General features: G+C 40.5%; 1 protein-coding gene across 2 annotated transcripts in view; it reads left to right on the forward strand.

Annotated features, from left to right (window-relative positions):
- Nucleotides 1-22539, forward strand: part of DAB1 (Dab, reelin signal transducer, homolog 1 (Drosophila)) — a 110135-nt gene extending 87596 nt beyond the window's left edge. Inside the window, exons 6-12 of one of the 2 annotated variants that reach the window (XM_009698949.1) lie at nucleotides 387-446; nucleotides 13292-13348; nucleotides 16254-16316; nucleotides 17470-17578; nucleotides 20043-20591; nucleotides 21428-21555; nucleotides 22456-22539. In XM_009698949.1, the coding sequence (XP_009697251.1) occupies nucleotides 387-446; nucleotides 13292-13348; nucleotides 16254-16316; nucleotides 17470-17578; nucleotides 20043-20591; nucleotides 21428-21555; nucleotides 22456-22539 (1050 nt within the window). The remainder of the gene's footprint in view (nucleotides 1-386; nucleotides 447-13291; nucleotides 13349-16253; nucleotides 16317-17469; nucleotides 17579-20042; nucleotides 20592-21427; nucleotides 21556-22455) is intronic. The other variant, XM_009698948.1, reaches the window with a different exon arrangement.
- Nucleotides 22540-26249: the final 3710 nt, after the last annotated feature.

The following is a 26249-nucleotide window of genomic DNA, read 5'->3' on the forward strand; positions in this document are numbered from 1 at the left end:
TAGTCTGGATCTCTGCCAAGGAGGAAGATGACTTACTGACCTGATCATGACTTCCATGTGCATCTTCTAACCCCCAAGTAAAATGAAAAAAACAATCATTTAAGTAGGAAGGAGGTCCAACTGTACCTGGACTTAATGCAACCGAAATTAACTGAGGTTGAAAATCTTGTTCCTGAATACTGCCGGGCTTTAGGATTTAAAAAATTCAGATAAATGTTTTATTTCTTCAGTGTCTTCTCCATTAATGGTACTGCTTGGATGAAAAGGGAACCATCCTTGATTTCATTAGCATTAAAGACTACTCTGTACATAAATATCAGTTGCTGATTTCAATTTTTCATCAAGCTTGCTTGTGTAATGACCTTGATTTTCATTTGCTGTTACAGGTTCCTACCAGCCAAAAGAAGGAAGGTGTTTATGATGTGCCAAAAAGTCAACCTGTAAGTGTAAGTATCTTCCCTATTTATATGCAGTAAAGAAGGCATGTTTCTTAGCTTCTGTAACTTTCATTGTTGTATGTAACATTTGGAACATTCCTCATGATGTGAATTTTACCAGCGATGTGGTATGGGTTGATTGGGTTCGTTCAGAGTAACCAGGACTGTAATGTCACTTACAACCATCTCATTCATTACCCGAATCTCCTTTCTGTCTTTTGTGACTCATTCTTAGGAAAGTCACCATTTATAAATGTGTTATCTGTGGCTAAGAGTCGACAATGAGCCCATGTTAATGCATGAATCGTTGCTACCTGGATTAGAAGGGTTCCTCTATTACCCAGCGCTGTAGAAGGCTTATCACTCTGAGTGAGCATGGGCTGCATTTTCTCCCCTGTGTGCCCTGTCAGAGCTGTATTTTATCTATTGTGCTCCTTCCAGCTTGGTTTAGTAGGACAGAAGGGGAGGCAAGGTCTGAATAGAGTGGAGGTCAAGAGAACTAATATTAGGAAAAGGTATGTTAGAACATTGTCTGTGACCTGTGTGGTGATTTTCTGTGGCTACAATGTCTATACCTCTCAGAAGACTTCCTGGTGAATACAATGTGCTGGTAGGTAAAGATTTCATAAAGAGCTTCAAATCAAATGTTACCAAAAAAAGGAAAAAAAGGGAGTTTGCATTGGAATTACTTTTCTGTCATTTGGAAAAAAAACCCAAACAAACAAGTTACATCAAAATCCAACCTAACATACACCATAGAAAAGCAATTATTTTTCCAATAAAACCAGCTTCTGTGGTAGCTTAGTAAGAGCTGTAGAACTGTAGGGCAGAGTTACATGCAATAACCATTAGTTTAAACAGCTGTGGGAAACTCTGAAAGGAACTACATCAAGATTAGGCATGCAAAAAGAACTCACTCAACAAATTCCTGAGTGGCAGAATTTTTTCTCTATGTATTGCATTACTTTCCTGGTTATTGTGGGCTGTAATCAGCACAAGATTTCCTCCCAGCATTACTACATATTATTTCTGTAGTGCTCTAAGTATACAAGAGGCTAAGGGTCAATACAGACTGTCAACTTAATTCTTTGTCCTGGGCTTTGCATGGACAGTAGACTATTAAAAAATAGAGGTAATATGCTCTTGTATCCAAGTGGCACCATTCCCTTTCTGTGTATTAGCATTTTGAAGAGGTGAAGCTTTTACCCCTAGAATGTATAAGGAATGGTAACAAATGGTTGAGAGAGGAAGTGGAATGACAGATGCCTTAGCAGCAAGGCATGCATTTGCTGAATGGCGGGTTATACTCTTTAAGGTAAATTTGAGCTATAAATACCTCAAAAAGTTGTTTGATTGCGTTGCTTACACAGAAAATTAGTATTTCTGAGGGTGTGTGTGAGAATGGAGGAAAAGGAAAAGGTCGGGAATTTCAGTCTACTGTAAGCATGGGATAAAATGCCTGTAGTCGAGAAAGAGAGACTCCTTTCACCTGAGGATGTGGTAACTTGTACAGCTTGGGCTGAGCACGGAGACCGAGATGTCGAATAAGAGATAAATGCTGGGGAGGGGCTGGATGGGGGCCTGAATTGTGACACTTCTGTGGTTTGCACAAACAAACAAAACTTGCCATAAATATTTCATGATAAGCCGCTAGGAGGAGGGAGGCGTCATCATGTTGCCTGGGAAAATCTAGTAAAATAACTCACGTTGCATAACTAATTCAGGTATTTGTGGGCACAGAATAGCTGTAGATTTTTCACTCATTTCTCGTATAGTTCAGTGCTACAATTTTTCCACTGTACATTTCCTGTGACTTTTTTATTATTCCTTCAGCGATGTTTCAAATTTACTCAGGGTATAGTCTGTAATCTAGGTCGTTGCAGTATGACTGGGGGTACAATACACTTGCAGTTGTGTCTGCAGACACTTTGGTATTAGACTGTCCTAATAAAGAGCATGACTGTGAGATATAGGGCATATGGAACCCACTCTGTAATCTTCAAATATATTTAATCTGTCATCTCCGTGAAGCTGGTTGCAGACTTAATTTTTAGGTTTTTTTTTGGCTATTTCATGGTTAAATTTAAAGCAATTAGAGCTTTTTTGCCAAACGGGTTATGTACTTTAATTTATGAAGAGAGAGAAGAGGAAGAAATGGGTAGCTGAGATTTTGTTTCACCTTTTTGTATTAGTATGCATTAAAAGAAAAAAAAAAAAAAGAAAAGCAGCAATAGCTCTTAAAATTAGCAATTTAATATTCCACTGCCCATCTGATTTATTGCTCACCCTTCCACATGTGAGACTCTCTGTCATTGAGACACTTGCCATAATTTTTTTTTCAATTTATAGCTGTCATTATTATATAAACCTCTAAAATTCAATCTGAGGGCAAATAATCTAGCTCATCTACCTGGTTTAAACATATAAGGACACTTTCTTTATTAGGAGATCTTGCTTTCAGTAATTTCATAATGGATGAATAAAGTGACAAACTTTTTGTAGCCCCTGATAGGTTTCAGGCACCATGAATTCTCTCTCCTGACAATAAATACAACACTTAATAAAAACGCAGCAAGTTTTGCTTGAGTTCAAACTGAATTGCCCACATTCCCTGGACAGAGATCAATTTTCCATCTTGGGATTGTTTTCCTCTGGTGTGTGGCCAGGCAAGTTATCTCTAGTCTCTGCACATAAAAGTGAGGGATACTGAAGCAGTCATCTCGGTGCCCTCCACCCTTGACTCTATGTAGCTGGTGGGGAGAAATAGCTGCTTCACGGGGAAATTCCTCCTTTCTGCACGAGGTGTCCCTCTCAGGTGGAAATAAATGTGTGTCTGGACATTGTTCTTTTGTGGCTGCAGAGGAACCTCACATGACTTGCAGGTATGATAACTTGTAAATGGTTAGGCTTAGGTAGGGTGGGATCTATCACAGTGTAAAAACTAAAAGCCAGAATCCCTTTTTCAAAGGCTGCTTTGAAGCTGGGAAGTGTAATTCATACTGATTTTCAGTAAGATATAGCTTCCTAAGAAACAGAACTGTTTGGGCAAATATTTCTCCATGTGTATGAGATGCCATAGTGGCTGAAGGTATGAAGCATCTTCCTGGTAGTGCCGTGAAGCGGAAGTATTCAACATTGTATGTACATCCAGATAGCCGATGTACTTACACAATACTGTGCTGCTGTGTGAGGCCATTTGTCAGAAGGTGTCAAAGTACTTTATAGTGTGACTCCTCGTGATCTCTGATATCAAGTAATGTAAATACGGTGCAAATGAGGCGGAAAGGAATGAGTCTCAGATCTCAGGATTTGAACGTACCCACTGAACTCAATTATGAGTGGTGGCTGATTGCCAAGTCACTTCTCTGACATTGGGATGAAAAGATTGCTTGCTCTATGTAATTCTTGTATTTCCCCGTCTCTTTGCTGCATCCCTTCCCAGCAAATCGTACCCTCCTGTAGATTTCCTTTGCCAGGCATGCAGCTCAGCTCCAAACATACACTTTTCATGGTATACAGTTTCCTCCCAGTATCTCTCCGTTCCTCTGTATCAACTCACACTTCTTATTCATTCCGATTTTCTCTCTGCTCCTTCCTTAGACCAATTCTCCTATTCTCCATTCACTGAGGGTAGACATCAAGCCAGACAAAGAAAGCAAGCTTACCGCAAAGAGCTTGTGTTGTGGTACACACTCCACTTAGAACTTGTAGTTCTGTATGTGAAATTAACTACTCTAAAAAAGTGAAATGTTTAATGAGCTCTTTTTGTCATAATTTCCTATCGTCTCCCTGTTACACATCCACATCAAGTTCTACCTGTCATGGTGTTTTTAGTAATAAGAGTCAGACTGTAAATCCCATTCACGGAGACTGTCAGTCACATCACAATAAAACCTTCTCTTCTCATCAAAATGTCTAAACTATCTGCTTACAATTTTATGAAGGCTTTCAAACAACACGTCTCACTGCTGTATAAAGATTCAAGACATTATAGCTGATGCCTTACAACGCAGGCAGTCATTTGGCTAGTACCAGCTACGTGGAAAATATTAAACCAGGGTGGAATGGACAGGGAGTAATTTGGCTGCCTTAGGGGCAAGGCATGGGAGGAGCAGATGAAGCTGGGCTGGACCTAAGCGCATCCAGGTCTAGAAGTCATAAGGACTGCCTGATCCTTCTGCCTGAACTGGCGAACTGCGTTTGGGAAAGCTCAGTTTTAATTCTGGCTGGGATTACAGTGCCATTTGGAGATCTGATTTGTTCAGGTGTCGTATCAGAGGAAGTGTGCCTGGGGTCGTCTGGATGGCATGGACAGTCCTGGGCTCTGCCAGCTCACACGGAAAGTCAGTCCCTGGAGAAACGGCATATTGCCATGTCTGGCAATAAAATAGTTCAGAGCAGCTTTTCAGGTAACTCTCACCATCCTCTACAAAAGTGAATTTTTTTACGACACTTGTTCTGGAGAAGAGCTTTGTAACTCTGGCCTTTCCCTAAGTTTGCATCAGCGGCTTTACAGAAACAACTTGCAGACTAGTGACATTAGCTTCAGCCTCCACAATCAGGCTTTCAGGATCAAATTTTCAAACATGAGAAGAACAAGAGTGCACAGACCCAGTCTCTGACCATCTGTGCTGGCAAAGCTGTCCATTTTTATTTACGTTTTCTGAGAGAGACACCTGCGTTCAAATGCCCTGACTTAGTTACACTCAATTAAACCCCGTGTAGGAGGTTTAACAGTGCGGTGCGGGACATGCATTTTGAACAGGCACAGCTACTTGTTGCAAAGTTTGAAAATATATGTTTGTTATGATCATGTCTTGTGGCATGAGTTTCTTTGATGTTTTGGTGGGCCTTTGCTATTTTTTTTAGACAGAAGTGGATATACATACCAGTATCTGTAGTGTAGACCTTGCGCTAGCTGTTCTGAGAAGGTTTTGTGCAGCGCTGGAAACACCTCTGCTCTGTGTACTCCTCCTCTCAGCTTGCCTTTTGATTTAATACCAATATTAACTGATACTACTGCTGACTTGTAATGGAAACATTTAGCACCATGCCAAAGGTAACATCTGAGCCTTGAAAGTGAGATGTTGTTGTCACATACGTGACTTCAATAGCGAGACTTGTGCTGTAGCAGGAGGCCCTTGCTATAACAGCCGTTTGTGTCCGTCTGCTGGCTGGGTACCAACCCCTTTGCAACCTGCATCACCTACCCTGTGTTATTCTCTGGGCGATCGCAACAGATGTTCTGGGTGATCTCCAGTGATGTTGCTCACATTGCACTGTCATGTCTTAAGATACTTGTATCTGTGGGGGTTTTTTTCCTTCCTTTGAGGTTAGAGAGGAGTTGCTGGCATTGCAGGAGGGTCCTGCGTTCAGTCGGGTCTGGCTGATGCAGGAGAGGCAGATCCCTTGATGGCGTCAGGCAGGTTTGGTACATTGGGCAGGGAGCGGACACATCTCTTTTGTTTGGACTTTGTGTTAGGTATGTGTGTTACCAATCAAGGTCTCTCATTATCTGCGATTTAATTACTTCTACATTGTAAAAGGTCACTGAGATTTGTTAAGGTGGTTTTTCCTTCCTTTTAGCAAGACCCATGAGCCTTATCTTCTGCTGTTTTATGCTTTCTGCTTCTGTTTATACCTGTGCGAAAAGCAAGTAAAAGCTTTGAATAAAATCCTTTTACCCTCACTTAGCACTGGCATAAACAGGTATGCAGCTGATAGTTTGGAGTGGATCCACAGCAAAAAACACTTAAACACCTGAATTTTCACTAGCAGACTCTGTTCAGCTTCAGCTGAGGTGGGAGGCTGGGTCTGAGACTTTGTTCAAACCCCTGTGTCTCTTTTCCAAGGAGAGGAACTAGCCACCGTCAGGGATGTTTCACAGAGACCACAACCATCAACTTGTGGCTACTGTACTTAGTGGGATGTTAGTTCACTGATCAAGCACTGTAATAACTAAATCTGTGTATTTTGGTTTGACTTTGTATCATTTTTTCCCTTTATTTTTTTTAAGCTATTTTTTCTGGGAGTATTTTGTGGTTTGCTCCTTAATAAAAATTCTAATGGCACAGGAAGCAGAAACCAGGTCCTCCTCCCTAGTCTTCCCAGATTATAGCATCTGTAACATAAAGTGATGAAGTTTCTTCATGTGTGTAATACACATATTTTATATAGGTTTTAGCACCTGAGCTCAATGTTAGGGGTATTTCAAATGAGTCTTGAAAAATTGTTCTTGCAGTGCTAGGTAGAGCAAGAACATTCAAAAAGCTGTTAACCTGAATTTAGAGTCTGATTTCCAAGAATCTGGAGGGTTAGATGTTAGAATTATTCCATTGTTAATGTATAGACCGTTTAGGATTATGAATCTTAATCTGGATAGTTTCTGAACATTGACAATATGCCCATGGAAACTTCTGGTTTCAGTGCATCCATAATTTTATATCTAGCATGTCAAATACCAGGTTTTAATGGTGTAGGAATACTGTTTCACAGATAAGAATAAAATGTCCTGATTTAATTGTTCTTTTATGTGATATTGATATTGTGGGCCACATCTTGAGCTCCTTTTAATCCGTAGGAGTCATCCTGCTAGCAGGCTTTCCACTCCTTCATTTGTAATACCATTCCCTGAATGTGATCCCAAACCCTGCACCTCCAGCAGAATGATTACATGCTATCAAAGCATTGAACTTACTTTATTTCCTAGTGCAATCCTTTAGGATTTTGGGACATAATCCCATAGTGTGGGAAAGATGTAATCCAGCAGTGCTGCCCTTGATCAGTTTTTCATCGTTCTCTGTCTGTTTGTACTGTACAAACAGCAGGAAAGTAGGAAGCAGCCAAAAGCTGCAGGTTTTGCCCTGGTGACACGGTTATCTTGTTGGATATAGATGACTTGGATGTTAGTTTGGCAGTATAGATTTGTACTTTTAAAACAGAACTCAGGTGATACGAATAAATGCTAAACATTTCAGTGGCCCCTTACCGTTATGCAGCCTGTTAGGTGGCATGTCTAACGGCTTCATGTGTATTTGCATTCCTAAACTTACCTGGATTCCTATACATTTTCTGGGGTAATATTCTGTCCCTTTTGATATTCTCCAAAGTAGAGAAAAGAGACTGTAGCTGAACCGTAGGTCTAGCTCATTGATTGTGAGGTCAAGTTCTGTTACATACAGTGAATTTTTGTCTTTTATGCAATATGACTGATGCAGATTTTATCTGATGGCTGCTGATATATTACGTTGACAGCTGCACATTGTATTGAGTCACTACATTTTGATTTGCTCAGAGCCCTGCAGCTCGTGGTAGTTTGCTAAAACATTTATTTACACACAATCTGCTTTCTAAGTAGTGAAGTTGGTAGCTTTACCCAGTCTGTATCACTGTATGCATTGAACGATATCAGTTGCACAGCTTGGTGTTTACAAATTAAAGGGAATACAGTTCTGGGGAAGGTGCTGTATGCATTTCGCGTCAGTTTGGGGAGAAGCTGTTGTAAATTTTTGCAGATTCATTCAATGCTGTCCTGCATTATTAAGTACAGAAGGACACTGGTCTAGGCTTTTTTGCCTGCTGAAACTCAGAAGATTTCAAGGTTTGGAAAATACCATGATGATGCGGTATTCAATAATGAGGACAGAAATAACTTGTTTCTGAAGCTTGGTTATAGCTCCGGTCACGTGTCGTTTTGAAAAGCATTAGATAGACCTCTATAACTGTGCCTCACAAGTATTTTAAAATAGTAAATTCAGGGTTATTTCTAATTCCCTTCCATTGTTAAGTTTGTTCCCTGCAAGCATCCAAAGCTGTCTCTGCTGTCGCAGTCTAGAAGTAGATTTTTGCTCCCACGTGCAAGTTTGGATTCTGGTCATTACTGGTCTCTCCAGTCTGCAGTTCAAGAAAGCCATCCCATGTCACCATGACTGGCTGCATTGTGCCACCTGGGCAGTGTCATGGTCCCCTGACATTAAAGAGTTCATCTTCCCTCTCTGAGCTCTGAGTGTGTCCTGTGCCGTTGTCCTCATTCCCGTTTTCCCCAGGGAGAACTGTTGGAGCTACACACTGGAAACACAAGGTGCATTACTTTCAGAAATAGATCTTTGGGCCAGAAATGCCAGCGATGCCAGTGGATGTGTCTGGCAATAACTCTGGATGGAAACCTGACTGAGGCTGACCCTGACGTTGAACCAGCCAGCAGCTTGTTGTTGGTCCCTGATTTTCCTACTCAGACACCCTTCCTCATCCTGAAATGAAATTTGGTACAGGCTAGCTTTGCCACTGTGTCGGCTGAAATGTTTTGCTCTTTCCCCTTTGTTTCCAGTTTTCTGTCGAATGGAAAAATAGGTTTCATTTTAATACCTTTGCATTGCATCAGCCACATGTAATAAATTGCATATATTTGTAATGGTACCTAAATCTAAAGCCAGGTTTCTGTTTCTAGAAGACAGATGTCAGGGCCTGTGTTAGTTCATCGTAAATGTAAATTACAACAGCTTTTGGAGCTTGTGTCAACATTTTGAAAGCCTCGGTGTTTAGTTCAACAATGTAGTGATATTTCTGGACTTGCACCATTCCTTTTGAATATGTATGATGTGACCAGTGTATACCATGGTGTATACCATACTCTCTGAACCCACCACGTGGGGTCTGGAGAAGATATGGAGGAGGTGACCATGTGGCTGGGACCTTTGCTCCAGCATCCTCTGCGGTCTGGGAAGTTTAATTATCTTGGGTGTTGTGTTGCCTGGAAGCAGCATGGGTCTGGCTCTAAGCTACAGTCACTCTTTTGGACTCTTGATTTATTAGTCTGTCAGAGGAAAGTGGTAATTGAAGCATTTTTAAATACCATTTCCTATGAGTAAATTTCTAAAGTACACAGGGAATTCAGAATTAAGTTCCCTTCAAATGAAGAGCAAATAAACAAATGAGTAAGCGTATGTTTTGATCATATGAAGAGATCCTTAATTTAAAGGAAGCTATTGAGCAACAGTGAAGCAATTCACTCAGACACTCCTCAATAATCTGTTATGTCAATTATTCTTAACCATCCCACCTCTTTAGCTGCGCAGGGTTGACTAACAGTATTTTTAACCAGCACATCCAGCGCTTCCCAGTGAAGAAGCAAAGGAAACTGGACAGTTGGTGAATGCAATGAAGCTCAAGGCTACCCTGTAGTTGGGTGCATCATACCAAAGTCGGTTCTTGGGTTTATTACTTCAAATAAAAATACAGAGGAGAAGAATTATCTGAAGAAGAGTGCTCCTGACAAGTAAGAATTACCCTATGAAACTGAAAAGAAAAACTTTGAACAGGAGGGTTCCTGTGTCCCACGGGATTCTGAGCACTGGATTTGAACCCTATGTAAGTGACCGATGCCTAAATGCATGTACTTTGGATAAAAATCAATCAGCGTAGTTTTATGGCAGCCCATGTTGCTGATGTGTTCCGTACCGGTTGGGAATCACCCTAAATGTTCACAGCAGCCTTACAACTAAAAGGTTGTGCTCAACTATACCTGTGTAAATCTGGGTTGATGGTAACATCGTGGCTGCAGTTACCTCTGTGACTGGGACAGATTACGGCATTTGAGGTTCTTTAGGATCCGTAGGAAGATGAAGATGGCAAAGGCATTGACAGTTTTTTCTTCACACACATATTCTTCAGTGTATTCACTTTAATTAGGAAGTAATTGAGCAATTTGTTGTTGACTTATCATGCTACTTCATTAATCCAACAGTAGTAGTAAAGAAAAACAATACGTCTGTTGGATGTTTTCAGTGTCTCAACCTAGTAGACATGGTTTGACTGATGATGAGTTTAGTCACAATTCTGACATGCTCCTTCGTTATAGTTCTAATTGTTTTTTAGAATGAATTGTAGTTAATTAGCAAGCTGCTTGCAGTTCATGGAACTCAATAGTAACAACAACACTTGTTGTATATGGTTGTGCAAATAACTGGAGCTTTGCTTAGCTAAAATAACGATTCAAACCATCAGAAAAAATATTTGACATAGCCAAAATATTTACATTTTCAACTAAAATAAGAACAAAAATCTTTGGTTTGATAAACTGTTTGACTTGTCTTTAGGCTTCCAGTGTAAACTACATGTTAGGAATAGGGAATTGGAAATGCACAGAGATAGGACTGTTGGATGATCCCTCTTTTGTCGACAGGGCCGAGTGGTATGGCACTAACCCTGAATGCAGGAAACAACGTTTAAATCCCTCTGCTCTCTTAAAACGTTTGAATAGCTAATACCCAGCTCAAAGGTTAATTACTAATTGCTGGTTATTTGCTGTATTTAGTATCCTTCATACTCTTTTTTACTTCCTGAGCTCTGTATCGGAGTACAAGTTAATTACTGTATATTTTTTCATGCTTCATTCTCTGAGATTTCAGAACCACGTTTTGCAAGATGCTGCTTTTATCATCTTGTTTGCAAAAGTATAGCAATGCTAAGCAGGCTTTCTCATGCTATAAGTCAGTGTAGACCCCTTGCGGTTAGTAAAACCAGACTGAATAACAGAAGTTGAATATTCCGGCTTGTTACATATATAGCAGTGAAAAAAGTAAGGTGCTTCACACTCCTATGAGTGCAAGATTTCCCTTTTAAAATCTGAACTTTTGCACTGCTTAGAAAAGATGTTTTTCAGAGTACTTAGCGATCGGAGGGAATACCGTAGTGGAGGTGGATCTTTTTTGCTTCAGGTTTATGAAAGCTGCGGTTTACTTATCTCTTATCATTACTTCTGAACTCTTGGTTTTTCTCCTGCTCTTGGATGATATGTTTTTCTTTAGCGAATAGTGAAAAGTGTCACGAGGAATTTCATTACTGGCTGGGGTGGCTTAAAAAGCTTGCTACTGCTTTAAGAAGCCAGATTTACATATTTCATGTTTAAAAGATTTACAATATGTCTCACATGTCTGTATAGAAAGATGGAGCTTTCATTATAGGTTTAATGTCACCGCGATACAAGGATTAATACTCTTTCCTCCACCTCGGTCTGCGTGGCTGGTCGCAAGTGACTGGTGTGTTCCTGGTTGACTAAGCTGTAGGGGTGTTTTCATATTCAAGGAGATGCATTTTTGAATAATTAAGGCAAGCTTTTACATCACTCTGTGGAGTAATCCACAGACAGCAATCCTAGAGAAAGATCAAGGACTGGAGCATCTTTCCAGGCTTCTGGTTATTTTCTATCGTGCACTGGGGAAGGAGGGAGAGGACTGTTGACTTTAATTGCAAAGGTTAAGCACTTTGTATCAAAAAGCTGAACTGGAGGAAGGCTTGAATGGGCAAATTCTGCCTTCGGTAGCTGTGTTGCAGCCTCGGCATGGTCGCCGTTGCAGGCTGTTCCATGCTGTAACAGGCAGGGATATTTCACCCTTAGGAAGTGTCTCCTTACCAGCGTGTGATGCAGAACGCGAGCTAATGGAAGATGGAGCTCAAGTGCTACATGATAATTGGGCACTTGGGGATGTGCCGTGACATGTTGGGCAAATGTTTTCTGCAAGGTCCCGCTGTAGCACAGGTGGGAATTTCTAATGGTCCGTTGAACACTGCGCACATGTTTCCTCTGTGCTGAGACACGGTTATTTCTCAGCTGGTTTCGCAGAGCGATCGGTGTGGCTGGGGGCACGATCTGCTTCAGAGTGACGCGAGCTGCATCCCTGGATGCTGGAGGATGGGGGGTTAAACGAGGGGACTGTCAGAACAAAAAGTGATTAACTGCTGGCCAAAACTGGTTCTTCCTGAATGTGGTTTCATTTTAAGAATACTTTCAAGGTCTGTGGAGTTCTTTGAATAAATGGACGCAGCTTTTTTCACACTTTCCTTACCTGGGGCTGGAGGAACACTCTCAGCTCCAAGAAGGTACTGGACTGGGTCCTTTCCTAGTTGAGCACAACGGCATTTTCTTCCTTTAGCTTTGCCTTTTGCCAGTCTTTTTTTTTTTTTTTTTCCCTTCAGGTCTGTGATGAGTTGGGGTTGGGAAAGCATTCTAGGCTGTTCCTGAGATTTTTAAACTTCTTTGTTTTAAGGTGGCATGGGATCACTCCCTGGTAACTTGTATGGAACTTCTCAGTCATCTAAGACTTGATTTTCAATAATTTGCTGTTGTGATTGTTTCTTAAGAAATAAAGTCTCCAACACTACAATAAATGTTATCTGAAATTTAGCATTCTGAGGACACTGAAGTGATAATTTGTGTTAAATATGTAGGTGGATATAGATATGTATGCATGTGTGGGCAGTATACTCCCACATATATTTACACACACACAAACTGTAGGTTTGAATATAACTTGAGTTGACTTATGTAAGCAATTCTAAAAACTACTATGGAAAGAAAATATTCATCTTGAATATGTTTACATTGATGTTATAGTTCTCTTAGTTAAGAGGAAGCTGTGTTTTTCTGCAAATACTTGCTTTTAGAGCTTTTGTTGTCCAAAACTCTTTTTCTTTTTTCCCCTGAGGATATTAAGTCCTTCCTTTCACCAAGCGAGTGAAAAGTTCCACTGGTGTAAGCAGGATCAGATCTCACTGGATATGCTTATTGCTGAATTAATAAATATCTGGGAAAATAAATAGTTACGATGCAAGCAGTAAAATTGCCTTATACACCAGAAGATGAGATTTAGCACAAGTGTGTGTTTGCCCCACCTTCCAAAAGCATTCAAACTCACTGTTTTGACTAAGTGATTTCATATCTGTGCTCACTGCAAGATGGAAAGGATTTTCATTTCAATACTGAAATCAATAATTATGGAGGATTATCATTTTCATGCTCAGAAATTCATGTCATTTTCATAAATCATTCATTTCATTTCATAAATCATGCTTTACAGCTGCAGAATGGAAACTTATTGCTGGACATTGATGAAAATCTTGTTTCAGTCACTCAGGTAAGGTTGTGACACTAAAAATGTTTTAAGGAAGTATAGATGAAATCATCTATAGGAATTGTGCAATTTGAAAATGTTCGGCTTGGGATTAACTTCACTGGAATGTAGCTAATATCAGATGTGAATAATTTAAAAAAGCATAATGGGTGACATCACTTCTGTAGTGACAGTGAAATCACAAAAATAAAAGATAACTATTTGGTGTCCAGAATCTCATATCCTGCAAGTGGATAAAATTACATCTATGTCAGAGAAGATGTATTCATTTATTCAGGCTGGGAACTGGGTTGTAGAAAAAAGCCAGATCCATAATCCAGATCTGAATCATTTGGGACTTTAAAATCCTACCTCCAAGTGTTGCTGTTTAAAGTTGTCTCTACTTAAAGTAAATGAGGAAGCTGTGTTCCCACTAAATTTCTGTTATATCCTCTGACATAGTTCTGTAGCTCCTGTTGCATATAAGGTTGCTATTCTGTAAGAAATAATTTCCCTGTAAATATATTCCTTTTTCTTGGGGCATATTGTGAATGAGGGTTTATTACAACAAATAGTGAAGTCAGCTTTCCTATCACTCTCTCCAGCTGCCTGTTTAGAAATCCATCTGCGGAGTTCTCTTAACAGCTTTAACAGAATTATATCTGCGAAGAGTTTCCAAAGATCCATCACCTTGAAGCACTGAAAAGTATTATTATTCCCATTTTACGGGAGTATTGAGGCATAGAGGTCTGAGTTGCCACCTTTCAAATGCATACCATATAATCCTGGGTTGAAAAATATACTCACTATCAATTTTCAGTGCTGATACGAAACATATAATATTTTTCCACAAAAAACATGTAACTTTACAGACACTTCCTCTTAGTGTGTGTCTGTGTAATCATGTGTGCCTTGCCTTTCCCCATCCCCTCTGGCTTGCTCTCCTGCTTCCTCACCTGGGATGGAAACACTGGTGAAGCCTTTCCTCACGGTCTCCTCGAAAGGACATAAGCTATTTCTTAGCAAGCCAGAGATGAGGAAACAGTGAAAAGCTCACCAGTGATGCAGGAAAAGGGCAGATTTAGGCGTGATGCTGAACAAGCAATTTGGAGAGATGAGAAGAAAGTGGCTCTTTCAGTGATTTGGTGTCACCTGGCATCTCTTGAGTCAGTAGTGCCTACAGGAGGCTTGAAGTGATTTCCAGACGAGTGCTACTGTTGTCATTATTCCAACTTTTCTGGGCATTTTAACAGTGCTTGCCTAGTGTTTTTGCACACACTACAGAAGTGAGTTACGGGCTTTTTTTTTTTGCAGAAGCTACTTCTAGCGGTATTTTAGCAATGTACACTGGAATCAGCATAACCTGAAGAAAACATAGATTTTCTTCTTTCTTCCTTCTTCCATTTCCACATAGATACTTAGAGGGATATGTAAGCCCGTAAGAAGAAAATATATTGTCATAGCACTAAAGTAATGTGATCTATTTAATATAAGACATGATGTGAGGAAACACGAAATAATTCATCCCTAGGTACGTCATTAGACATAAAGCTGAGAATCATCGAAGTTGCAAGACAAATTCCAGGTCTAAGAGATTGTAGCATTGCTCTTGTATATGGGAATAGAGATTGGATTGCAAAAATGTATAAACCTTTGAAATTACTATGTTTTGAATGACAGTCGTATTTCTTAAAGGATCATTTATAATAGAAGATTGAGGGTGGGAAAAATTCTTAGGGCGATTTTGCTCCTTTGGTAGGTTGTAAAGACTGACCAGCCAGTGTGGTTAATGTCCAAAGCCCTAAGTGGCTGCCTTTGCAGGTCAAGACTCAACTGAGTTCCAAACCTCTATATGTGATAGGAGGCTGCAAGGTTTATGTGCCTAAACTGGGGAGGGGATTCAATGAACTGAATTAAGATTTGCATTAAATCTCATTCGTAATGAGAATTGTGGCTTCCCACACGTGTCAGTGTGATTAAGTATGATAGAGGGAAGAAGGAGAGCCAGTAAGCAGAAGAAAGGTCGTGGAGAAGGAATAGTTTGTGAGTTCCCAACAAAGCTTTCCAGAATAGCCACCCTGATAAGGATGGTAGATGGGTTTTAGGTTTCCTGCAGAGCTCTAAGGGATCCGTGCTTCACCATCCCCGGACTCAAGCTGAACTGATTTGCAGATGCAGATGGATGGAAGGGAGTAATTTTACTCCAGAACATGTGAAGGACCTTTGGTTATATAGCAACTCAAGGTGCTCCTTATTATGAAAGTGTTTTTTCTCTTCTGGTCCAGTTGAGTGAGACCTGTATGGGTGACCTATTTTGAGATCAAACTGAAGGACACCCTGAGAAAACATGCCCTGCGTGAGTTAAATGTAGAGCTACAAACTTAACAATAACCCAGTTGTGCATCCTCCTTCAAGTCCACTTATCCAGGTCACACCTGTCCCATGGGCAAGGGGAAATCAGGTAGCACTTTAAAAGCCTTTCTCTTCTGTATCCGTCACTTCCACAATCTACTGCCATGTTTAAGACCTTGAAATGGGGGCTTAGAAAATGAGCCAGGGAAAAGAACTGGCCATAAATCATGCTTGGTGCTCACTGATGTTAAGTGCAGAGCAGTAATGCATCCAGTCCCATTCAGGATAGTTTTTTTCACACTTTATTCATTTTTTTATGCTGGAGAATTCCCTACAGAATCATTTTATAGGGTCAGCTGCTGGCCATTTAGGTCCATCAGCAGTATCAAAATCCCACAGCTTGAACCCATGTGCTTTCCTCCATATGGAACTTGACAATTGAAGCCTACATGGCTTTTGGAGGATTTATATTGCTAGCAGTTACTGATGAACTTTACAAGTTGTAAGTAGTTAACTCTCAGTTTCTTCTCCTCAAAAGATAAATGGAAATGGTTTTTCTTTTTTTTTCTCTTTACAGGCTGTTACCCAACTAGAGCTTTTTGGGGACATGTCCACTCCTCCTGATGTAACCTCTCCCCCAGTGAGTATCCAGGGAAACTGAACTGTGCATTTCTCTATGTGCTATTTTCAGCACATTTATTTATTGAGCACATTTACAATTCAGGTCATCAGCGATTCCAGTAGGGAGGGTTTCAAAGTGGTTTTTATGTTGCAAGAAAATAAAAGTGAAGCAAATTAAATGTGGAGCCACTGCTTCATGATGATGTGCAAACATTTCTTCAATTTTTATTTTTCTAATACAGGGCTAGGTGTCACGTAAGATATAACCTGAGCTGCAGATCTCCTTCCCTGGTGTTTATCAGAGGTGCATGCTTCACTGCATTCTCTCTCTCCACTGCACTGCAGGAAGATCCAGTTACAGCCTTATATATCATGTCTCTTTGGTGCCAACAAGCACATATCCCAGAACTGCTGTTAAAGGAAGGAAGATAAAACAGCAAAGAGAGAGAGGGCTGAACGTGTTTTGAGGGCAAAGAAAGTTTTCTCAACATGCTTTTCTGCATCGTAAAATGAAAACACAATAACTTTCCTATAAAATTTTTGAACCTTACATTAAGCTATAGGGGAGTACGAGTATACTGAGAAAACTTGAGGCGCTGTGAAATCAGGAGCTTCAGATCTCCATGGTATTCTGGAACATGTCTGGAACTAGATGCTCAAAGTCCTGTCTCATCATCCTCAGCTTGTTCAATTGGGCTGGGTTTCTCCTTTAATGTAGACCTATGGTTCTGGTCCTGTTGGTTAACTGGAAGCAGTATTTATTCACTTTTCCATAAATCTGACAGATACTTCATTTGCCTTTACTGTTTCTTATGTTAATGCCTTGGTCACTGCCTCTGCTGGTTGTCACCTAACACCTAGCAGTCTCTATGTCCTGGAGAAAAAAATTATGTCAATATTTTGCATGTGATGTATTCCAGGCAAATTTTATTTTGATTTTTCCCTCTGGTACAAAGTCTCTCATTTTCTTTGTTTTTCTCCTGTCTCCAGCAAATTCTAATACTCTTATTTCTATTGCTTCTTTCCTTCTACATCTTACCATTCTTTTTTCTTTCTCTTTCTTCCCTCCAAACCTGTCTTTTTAGAGTTACGGATGATGTGACAGCAAAGAATGTGCTGCAGAAGCTGCAACTGATATGTCATCATTGTATTTTATTCCTGTCTTCTTGCAGACTCCTGCTACTCCAGGTGATGCCTTTATCCCATCTTCATCCCAGTCACTTCCTGCTAGTACAGACATGTTTGGTTCTGTACCTTTCAGCACTGCTGCCGTACCCTCAGGTAAGAAATCTACTGGAAATATAAGCTCGACTCAAATTTGGCGATCAGTTCTCAGCACTGGTTTGCATTTCAGTACTCAGGGCATTAACTTAGGACAATGGAAGTGGGGATGGATTTTGAGGACAGTGCTGCAGGGTGACGCAAAACAAGTCTTTAACAAGCAGAGAGTACTTGAATTTGAATTTACCCCCATTTTTTAAAACAAAAGCCAACAAAGTCGCTGGGAGTTCAGTTATAGTTCAGCCATCTGGATAACATCCCTCCTAGGTACGGTAGCAAGAGAGAAAAAAGCATTTAGTTTAGGTTTGCTTTTTTTTGTAGTACCAATGAATATCCTGTGCTGTCTCCAGTAAATTGAGAATGAGACATGGAGAATTTGATTGCATTTCAAATGTGTTCCATTTAGTCAAATCCTGATATTTCCTTTAGACTTTTCCGTGTTCCTCAAAGTGCTCAAAATTCAAAAGCTGTGTAGCATTTTGCACAGACGCGCAAGGCATGTGGTTTTGACTGCTGGTCTCTCCCTGGGATACTCGGAGCACTGCAAGAACTGTGCTCTCGGCTCCACTTAGGGGAAAAAAAGGAGGAGGGAGAGTGCCTTGAATCATTCAACAGTGACTTTCTAATTGGTTAACTCCTCCTCTGATGGGCTGCGTTGCAGCATCAGATTAGCCACCGTGTCTCAGAAAGGTTACACTGATGGTGAAATGTTTGGGGATAATGTCAGATGAAAACCCTCGCTTGCTTGGATGAGGTTACAGTGGGAGCAAGATAAAAGGACATCTGGAGAATCCATCATAGCTGTCCATTGAAATAGATATGTATCTGAGTTACTGTTCCTTTCATCACTCGTTAATTTGGTCTTTCAAAGTTCAGTTTCTGGTTTTTGTTTTGTTTTATTTTGGGCTTTTCCCTTTACAATTTTGCAACCACCTTTACATTTAGCATTACAAAACAGCCTAGAAATAAAGCAAAGAGGAAGAGGTACAGGCAGGCTCGGAAAAACCCTCAGGTTAGAAACAAGAGTTTTAAAGCTATGACAGTATTAAAAGTAAAAGAGAGGTTGCATATTGTAAAGTACTAGCAGTAAATCATTAATTTAAATGTGAAACAGCGTATCTGTAAAGCATAATACTTCTATCAGTGGAACATAATTGTATTATGTGGTTTAATTTGTAACATTGTTTACAGTAGTTTTAGTCTCAGATTTATTTTTTTTTTCATTGTAAATAACAAAGCACCTGATCATGTAATTCATACACAAGTCAAACTCTCAGTAGCTTGAAAGAAAGCTTCAGGTCTGACAGGAAGCGGTTATAATTTTAGTTTTAATCTTTAATTTCCTCCCCAGCTAGAGGGGGTTTATGCTAGCATAATACCTGAAGCAGTTTGTTTTTATTAGGTATGCAGTACAGCAGAAGCTCAGGATCTTTTTTGATGTTCTCAAGTAACTGGGTAATAACCAAATGTGGGTGTGTTAATCTAAATTCATCTGGGGTCGGTCTTTTTATTATGCAATTTGAGACACTTGCTTTGCTCTTTGGAGTCCCAATGGTTTGAACTGTAACTTGTGTCAGAAGAGATGGCACAGAGTCTTTCTCTTGCAAGAAGGTCGCGCTGTCATTAGAGGGCCCTTGAGCTGTCATCTAACATACATGAAGGTCCTTCCCTGTAACTTAGAACCAGCTTTGTAGCTGTCCCGTTGGCAGGAGTTGGCTGGTGTTGGTGGGTTGCTCTTCCCGACAAAGAATAAAAGCAAAAAGGATGAGGAACTGCAGCAAAGCTACGCAGAGGGGAGGAAGTCCTAGGTGTCCTCTTCCTTCCTTCCACTTCCTCTGGATGCCCCTTTTTTAGCAGCATATGGGCTGCTCTGAAAAGATGAACTCCATCCCAGCCTGACCCAGTGCGTCGTGTTCAGGCCCAGAGATGGTTGCTCCGAGAGGAGCAGGACAGGCAGAGGTGACAGGCAGAGGAGGGGCAGTCAGGGTAGCAAGAAGAGCCTGCAGAGCTCAATGGTGAGGAGCAGGGTTGTGCTGTAAGGGCATGAGTTTAGGAAGTGTTTTGGGAGGTGCTGTGGTTCTGGCAAGTGGTTTGACCAAACTGATCCTGGCTGCGCTTTGACAGAGCACCACGGAAGGGAGCTGCCAGATGGCCAGTTGCCGACCAGGTCCATGCACACAGGTCTTCACAGTCCCGTGGGGGTACTCACTGAGGAAGAAGAGAAGAGCTTTTTTATTCAGATGAGGGAAAGATGATTGCCAATATCCACCAACCTGTGTTTTTGTGTACAAGTATTTGTTCAGTGATGTGAATTCAGCCATGTCTTTCAGTTTTCTTTGTAAGTGTGTTGAAGCTCTGGGGTCACTGATGTAGCCTGCATGTTTCTGATTTATTGTGTAGCTTTTTCTGCACACTCTTGACAGTTTCATCTTTCCCCCCGCCCCGCTCTCTTTATTCTTTGAAGGTTATGTTGCCATGGGAGCTGTTCTGCCCTCATTCTGGGGACAGCAACCACTTGTTCAACAGCAGTTGGCCATGGGTGCTCAGCCTCCAGTTGCTCAGGTGATGCAGGGAGGACAGCCGATAGCGTGGGGCCAACCCGGTATTTTTCCTCCTACTCAGCAACCGTGGCCATCTGTAGCTGGTCAGTTCCAGCCAACTGCCTTCATGCCAACACAAACTGTTTTGCCTTTACAAGCAGCCATGTTTCAAGGTACCATTGCTCCTATAGCTACTGTTCCACCCACAAGTGATTCCAACAGATCGAGTCCACAGACAGACAGGCCCAGACAGAAAATGGGAAAAGAAATGTTTAAAGATTTCCAGATGGCTCAGCCTCCACCAGTGCCATCAAGAAAACCAGATCAGCCTTCCCTCAGTTGTACCTCAGAGGCCTTCTCAAGTTACTTTAACAAAGTTGGGATGGCACAGGAAGCAGATGATTGTGATGACTTTGACATCTCTCAGTTAAATTTGACTCCTGTGACTTCCACGACACCATCTACAAATTCACGTGAGTATGCATATGCTTTCAGCCATACCTTTCCGCAGATGTGACTGCTCCTCAAAGCATTTCTTTCTTTTCCTTCATACAATAAATTGCAACACAGATATGGACTGAGAACCTTCATGTGTGGTCTGGCTTATTAACTATGTTCCAGCCATAAAGAAAAGTATCAGAGAGGAATTCCAGAGACCATTGAAATCAGCCCTGATTAGCTGCAGTCTGAAATTTAATTTCTAAGAAGACAGTAATATATGTTGTGTGCTAGGGACATGCAGGCTGGTTGGAAAATGCCGGTGACATTCAGCCTTGCAAATGGTTTCACTTGTGTCCTGTTCAAGCTGTACTTTGCAGAAATTAGGAGATGGGTATTTATTTTAATAGCTTGATGTATTGGACATGTGGGGAAATTCATTGAAGAGCTATAAAATAAGCTTATCATGTTTGTAGCATGGAGATGGGGGATTTTGCAGATTGCTGAAAAGAGGACTTCATGAGACACGGATTTATCAGGGGCCAGCCAGACACCTTCTGTTTCACTTACCTGCCATAGGGCAGGCGACTCATGCATCCTTAATGTAATGTAGTGGTGTCTCCCTGGTTCCTAAAGACATGTGCCAGATGCAGCCAAACTTAATTGGAGACTGCTGGATGAAATTGAATATATGGAATTGATAACAACTACTGTGTTCAAATTTACCTCTTACAGCTCCTCGTCAGAAAATAATTGTCAGGGGTAATAAAAGTTGAAGGCTCTAAAACATGAGCAAATTTTGTGCTGCTGTGTCTTTCTGAACAAATTAACAGATATGTATTCTGTTGCTGTTACCTTAATCTTTGTTTAGCTCCAACCCCTGCACCCAGACAGAGTTCTCCATCAAAATCATCAGCATCTCATACCAGTGATCCTGCTGCAGATGACCTCTTTGAAGAGGGGTTTGAAAGCCCAAGCAAAAGTGAGGAGCAAGAGGCTGTGAGTAGCAACAAGGTTTCTAAATACTGAGTAGCTCTTTTTAGCTAGAAAAGACAGAAGTTACTTAGATGTTGTTTGGCAGTATCAGAAATAACTATTCTAATAGGGCTTGGGGGCAATTTAAGGGGGAGCTGCAGACAGAATTCACTTCCTGCTTTGGTTTTGATAGCTACTAGCATGACATTTCTGTTGATATGCACTAATATTGCATACAAGGAACCAAACGCAGAGTTCATATATGTTAGTTGTATCCAATGTCCTTTTTAGAATACCAGCATTCACTTACTGATGGTAAGGAAGTTCGAGGTAAAACAGCATACATGCTGAGGCTACAGAAAGAGATGTGAGAGTTTGTGTGTTAAAAGATGATGGTTGATGTTGTCTTGCACATTCTTGCATCCCAGTTGCTTGCCTAGTTACATTCCTCAATGTTCTGGCCCTCAGTATGTGATTTCTTTGCCTTAGACTCAGTGGACCAAAGCAAGAAATGTTATCCAAGCAATGACTTTAAATCACAAGTTATCTTAGGCAGATAAGAGCCCAAATGAGCCAAAGGCAAGAGGGAGTCTGTACAAAAAAAAGGACCCAAAGGTACAAAGTAACGCAAGCTTGGACTCTTTATGATTCACATAGTTTCACTGGCTTTCAGGGCCTTTTGCAGTTCTGAAGTCTGTGGCAGCTCCTGCGTGGGCTCCAGCAGGTACTGGTGAGGTCCTTTCCTGCCTGCATCAGCTATAGGAAACCATTATGGCTTTTGAGAACATATCAGCAGTGAGGTCTCACTTTCTGGTTTTCATGAGATAGGATGTACTTGTTATGCCCACAGCATGAAAATAACCTCGTGTTGACTTTTCACTTTCTATTGTTGAGAAAAAAAGGTGTTATGTTCTTGTATTCTAGCCTGATGGGTCTCAGGCCTCATCCAACAGTGATCCATTTGGTGAGCCAACTGGTGATACTATAAGTCCACAGGTCGGTAGCTAGATAGCGCAGGTTGGGGTAGGTATCTGTCCTTTTTTTCTCTACACCTTGAGGTGCTCACTTATTCTTCCACCAGTGCCTACCATTGCTTTCATGGATGCATGGTTTATTTTTCCTTTCCATATCTTCCGTTTTTCCTCTCCATTATCCACAGTGTATTCCTCATGCTCAGTGGTTTGCATGGCTTTTGCCATTCACGAAGTGTTGCAGCTTATGCAAATATGTGTGTTTCAGCTGCCTGCATGCTTAAAGAAATGTAGACTTATTTTACTTTGTGTTCAAATTCTAAGGGGAAATAGGGAAACTGAACCATAACTAACAACATATTAAGCAGAGCTTTTTTTTTATCAAATCTGCTCTGGCCTTTAGACAGATGTAACATATTAAATGGAATAAGACATCTTACCCATAGACATAAAAAACATTAAATAAAATTACGTAATGATACATGAACACCTCTACCCTAAATCAATGTGATAATCAGTAGAAGCAGCACATTTATTATCTGCATGTAAAAAATATTGAAATGGGTTTGTGTATTTTTATCTCCAACTGCAAATTAAAAACATCTGAAAATTATGATCGTTCATATTACCATTGGCATACTGATATTTTAAAAGTTATTCATCAAATGTAAGTCATTTAATCCAGACAAACGGGAAAGATGGTCTTTTCATCTTTTGTGTTACAGAACACGTGAGAAAATGTGGCTGCCAGTGAATGTTCTGTGATTTGTTTCAATACAGTATTTTTTTTTTACCAGAAAGACAGTAAAGCTACAAAGTTTTATGAGTGCTGAGCATTGTTATTCCATCCAAATACTCTCTAGTGTTGCTGTTTGAAGGATATGTTTCATTATCTTCTCCCTATCTACCATTCATGTTTTGTATTACCCAAATACGTGTTCTGGTACAGCTTCTGGGCTTCAGCACAGAGCTCCTGGAGCAAAGCCCTAACAATGGTAGAACCCTTTTGATTTTTGTACAGAAGTTGCACTGTGTTTACCAGTGATGTATCCACCCTGAGCCAAAGTAATTTGGTTTCAACTCAAAATTAATAGTTTCATTAGGAGTCAGTTTGCTTTGTACAGTAAATATGGTTAAAAAAATCTTACAATAACTTAGCTCTGATCCACTTGGGAGTAATAAGATTATCTCTTAATAATATGTGGTGCAGAGAGAAGGCATCTCCCCCTTCTTTAGCTTCACCAATGGCTCGTGGGGGCTGAAGCAAAAGTAGCATTAAGCTTTGTGTCTCATTGAGTCCAAAAATGACAGTGTAAGGATAAAGTCAAGCTGGGATGAGATAAAGTCAAGCTGGTCAAAGCTCCAGCAAGAACATCTGTTGGTTATTGTACTCCGGTGAGAACTGCTTCTGCAGATGGATGGTGCCACATAGTAATTTGGCTTTGCCTTGACCTGACCTTGACCAGCACTGACATAGCCAGCTATCCCAGCTTCAGACCAATTCAAGAGTTCTTTCCTAGATCAAGAAAGAGGATTTGGTCTTTATCTGAGCCCCACACTCTGGAAACCCAGATACATTTGTTTATTGTGTTTATCATAGTCAGGGTAATTCTGAAATTCATCTCAGGGAAAGTAATGATAAAATCTCTTTCTAATTTTCTGACTGTCACAGAGATAGTTAGCATCACTTCTAAACTAGCGTCACACACATTTACCTACAAGGAGTTCTGGATATAACTTTGGACAGTAGTTTAAATCTGTTAATGCATATTACCATGTAAGGCAGTCGACTGAGGGACTGACTCCTTTTGTTCTGATTTTATATAACATTTAGTAAAATACATTCTTCTACCTGTCAAAGGTCTCTGGGAGCTACAAGAACGGTATATTGCCAGTGATTCCATTTGTTTTTTTCTATATTTTTTGTTAATTCTTATAGACTCTTGCATAAAATACGTACAATTCTCATAATATATTCTGGGAAATGTTAAATAATGTTACTGATTATCGTATTATAGTAATTCCTGAAAGCTGTAGGCAGGAACAGGAAGCTGAACAAAAAGAAAGCCTCTCTCCAGTGAAGTTACACTAATATCATTGTGCCTCTGTGCAGTGCCATTCAGCAGCAGTCCGTAGGAAATCCACTTGCTAAAACCAGCCCATCTAATTCTGAAACCTAGTATCGTCAGAGCAACGGAAAGTCTAATCTCCATGGAAAATTATCAATTCAGGACTTACTACTGTGTTGTGTATTGAGCTCTGCATTTGGAGAGAAACTTAATGGGGAGAAACATGTAGTACAAAAGAATCACAGTCTTCATAAAAGCCACTTTTGTGTGTTAGATGGGAGATTACTTCGCTCTTCAGAACATGGTTCTTCACACCAAGAAGAGCACAGTATACAGCTCAGATGAATGGACCTCTCAGGAGCGTGACACAGTATTATGTTCAGAAATTCAAATACGTCTGTTCCCAGCATCCCTATGAAATCAGCTATGCCCGTACAGTATCTTTACTTATCTTGATGTATACATAATACTCACCTGCCTAGTATTTCGTACCCTGATCTTTCGAAGTACCTTAGCAATTTGGTTTCTTGATTCCTTCTGATACTGCATATTATCATTTAGAAATAATTCAGCATCTTTCAGTTACTATCTTCATTTCTCTGTTTTTCTTCTCTTCCCTTTGCAATCTTCAATTTAAGCTCTCAAAATCCTCATCCTACCAGTAGCTATTCTTAGAAGTCACTCTTCTACAAATAGCTATGGGTTCTTAGTAGGTAAATGTGACATTTTGTGGATATATGTTACGTTTTTGTCCCTTTATGGTTGGAGATAAGAAGCAAACAGGCCTAACTTTCACAGGTGAAATGAAATCACCTCTTTGCAGAGCTGTTCATAGCAAGATTTGTGTTCAGTTGTTTTCCCTTTGTGCATGAGCGGCATTGAGAATGGGTAGTAATTTTCCAGAAGGAGTGAGGAGAACACTGAATAATAAGACTGCCATCTTTTACATTTAATCACTACTGCTGTCTTTAGATAGTGTGTGGGATAACTATGTGTGAAAGGAGAGAGAGGGAAAGACCTATATTTAGCTATGATTCCACCGAATGTCTTAAACATTTCTTATTATTGACATTTCGGATCAAAGGAAGAAGTTTGGACAGAGGAGTTTTCACCTGGTCATCCTCTTTGCATCAGTGCACCCAATCAGCCTGAATTACAGGGGGTTAGGTGCGGACCCTGCTGGAGAGGATATTCGTGTCCTTGGGGGTATTTCAGCCTCAGCCACTAACTCAGCCTCAGCAGTGGGTCTAGCACGCCGGGACACTAGGATGCCCTGAAGCTATACAATTGAAAGCTTAGGCTATAGAAAGGAGAGCCTTCAAGCATGATGAGGAAAGGGAAGGAAAAGAGCAAACTTTGACTCTCTGTTGCCAGACTTCTTTAGATACCTGTGGTTACATTGGCCAGCATCTCCTAACAAAGCATCCTGATTGTAGAAAGAATAAATTTGGCCTGCATACTGGAATCAGATATCACAAATGTAGTCTAACTCCATATGGACCACACGAACTTGGTTCTTGAAGGCAAATTAGCAACAGGGTGAAAATTCTGAAAGGGAATAAGGGAACATTTGATGCCACAATTATTGCACTAAAAGTCATTTTAAGTGCTGGAACAAATGCAGCCCAGTTCAAAACTTGCACTGGCAGTCGTTCATGAGAGATTCTCAGGAAACCTT

Source organism: Cariama cristata, unplaced genomic scaffold (genome assembly GCF_000690535.1).
Source record: "Cariama cristata isolate BGI_N322 unplaced genomic scaffold, ASM69053v1 scaffold864, whole genome shotgun sequence".
Classification (NCBI taxonomy): domain Eukaryota; kingdom Metazoa; phylum Chordata; class Aves; order Cariamiformes; family Cariamidae; genus Cariama; species Cariama cristata.